The 2,500-nt window shown below is 44.6% G+C and overlaps 1 protein-coding gene across 1 annotated transcript in view; it reads left to right on the forward strand.

Annotated features, from left to right (window-relative positions):
* Positions 1 to 2,500, forward strand: part of cacna1ab (calcium channel, voltage-dependent, P/Q type, alpha 1A subunit, b) — a gene marked incomplete at its 3' end in the record, with an annotated part of 238,846 nt that overhangs the window by 225,259 nt on the left and 11,087 nt on the right. The window contains exon 47 of the mRNA XM_084071455.1: positions 200 to 313. Within this exon, the coding sequence (XP_083927581.1) occupies positions 200 to 313 (114 nt within the window). The remainder of the gene's footprint in view (positions 1 to 199; positions 314 to 2,500) is intronic.

The following is a 2,500-nucleotide window of genomic DNA, read 5'->3' on the forward strand; positions in this document are numbered from 1 at the left end:
ACTTCGGGACTTTTGCGCAACATTCTTGTATTACAAAGTAGGGCATTATTTTTTTAAATAATTTCTCCCCGACAGCAAGGATATATATATCACGTAGACGGTAACACTCCCCCCACACACACCCCTCCCCTGTGTGAGTCACGCCCCCGCACCGCAGATGGACCGTGGTCACGGCCTCGCCTCTCATTGTGTTTTGCAGACGGTAGAAATGAGGGAGATGGGGAGGGACGGGTACTCCGACACGGAGCCCTATCACCCAATGGATGGGCAGGGGCGGACCCTCTCCATGCCCCGCCTCTCGGCAGACAACCAAGTGAGCACCTTCATCCCACCCCTTCACCACCCCCACCCCCTACACTCCACCTCCACCCTCCACCTCCAACCCTGTACCCGCCTTTTAGCAAAGACAGGACCGCTGACCCGAATTGAAAGAGTCTCGCCTTTGCGTCCAAGTCCTATACGGTCCGTACACAATGCATAATTCCTTTCTGTGCCTTATTCTGGCAACACCCACCCTGAAGGTAGCTGCATACGCCAACAGAACAGCCTAACTTTCTTTTCCGGCTTCGGGGGGGCTTCCTGACCCACCCCCCAAATTCTTTTTTAAATCAAATAAAAAACGTATGACAGACAAATGTCAATACATAGTTCCACACAACTGTCCTGTGTTCTAAAACGCCAGACCCTGCCCACTCAGTAGCCTAATCAATGAATCTGCCTCGTGTGGCTCCGCTCCACCCACTGAAGCACAGCCAGGGGCTGGGAGCTGGGAGCGGTCGTTAAATTTATCACAGGAGGGTACAGGGGATTTGTCATTTAGATGTGTTTATGGGCGCAGAGGGGAGTGGAGGAAGGCTGGTGAGACTATAGTACCTCGGCTTTAACTGCTGGAAGAGTGAAGCTTTCGAATGCGGAAAACTATAACTAAAGATATCGCACCCCGCCCACCTTGAACGTCTGAACAATTTCTGACAAATCACAGTTAGTTAGCCGAACTACTTTGGCTATAGTCTGAACAACCAAAGAAAGTTCTGAGATCACCCAAAGTTCTGAATGATATCATATTGTGGTTTGTAGCCTGCCAAACCACACTGTTCTGCTGGAGTATGCTTTGTTGTTTTGTCGCATTCCGGCACCGGTTCCGGTAGGAACCGTTGCCTACCGGTCCGCTGCCTACCGGTCCACTGGTCATCAAATTATTGGCTTAGGAATGCGACAACACAAAAAAAAGATATATCCATGAATTCAAGTCTCCATGGGGTGACTAATCGATAGAAGAAAAGTACGTTTTTTGGGTGAACTATCCCTTTAAGGTCTATTTTAGGCAACGTTTTTTTTTGTGAGATTAAGGTTAGGGTTAAGTTAAGGTTAGGGTTAGGCATATTGCAAAAGCATAAGTTGGAACACAAGGAAGAACAAGGAACAACAGCCAATCACAGCGACTATTGGCCAGTCACAGCGGGTCTTGCCAGAATGAGGGCACAGAAAAGAATAGCACGTACACGATATGCTGACGTATAATTATTATTATTCTTTTTAAACGGATGGCATATGTGGACATGTGTATGTTCAAATATATCAAATATATTTGAATATTTGACAGATTTTTGACAATTACACATTACATCCATGATGGTATTCAAAAGCATTTTAAAATATGTTATTGAAACATAATATGCTTTACAACTACTCTTTCCAGTGTAGTTTTAGTAAAATATTTATGTAAATATATTTTTGCATTTCAATGCGTTTACAAAGTGAATACATTCAGAAATGGCTGAGAGCTGAATTTATAAAGTTGTACATTATGGCATTTTTTCTTAAAGAAGTCTGCATATCGTCTCTGTCGGGTGGAAACCTCATTATGTTCAAAACTGTCACTGTTCAGGATTTCCATTCAAAAGTATAAAAAGTAAGCCACAAAGTGCTTCGAGCTTGTAGATCTGCTACGTTTGATACTTTTGCGTGACGCAATGGAGTTAAAAGGTTTCTACCCGACAGAAACGATATGAGTGTTGAGATGTTCAGCTCGTACTTCACAGGAGGCAAGGAGACTTTTGACATTCACTGACCTCTGCATCCATCCCTCCATCCATCCATCCATCCATCCCTCCCCTCCCCTCCCCATCCCTCCCCTCCCCTCTATCCATTCCTGAGCCTCTGACCCACCCACCACTTCCTATAAGCCATTTATATAGCATGCTAATGTATAGCATGCTAATGCTAACTTCAGACTTATTATGGTTAGCATGTAAACCGTGGGTGAGAGTGCCTGGATATGTCTTGTCTTTTATATGTGGTGTGTGTGTGTGCGTGTGCGTGTGCGTGTGCGTGTGCGTGTGTGTGTACAGTATGTGTGCACGTGTCCATTTTAAAGGAGTAGTTCACCCAAAAAATGACTTATTTTCTATCAATTACACACCCCATGAAGCCTTGAATTAATGGAGATTTATTTTTTGTCGCATTCCTGAGCCAATAATTTAATGACCAAAGAGTCTCC

Source organism: Gymnoscopelus microlampas (genome assembly GCF_963454915.1).
Source record: "Gymnoscopelus microlampas genome assembly, chromosome: 2".
Lineage (NCBI taxonomy): Eukaryota > Metazoa > Chordata > Actinopteri > Myctophiformes > Myctophidae > Gymnoscopelus > Gymnoscopelus microlampas.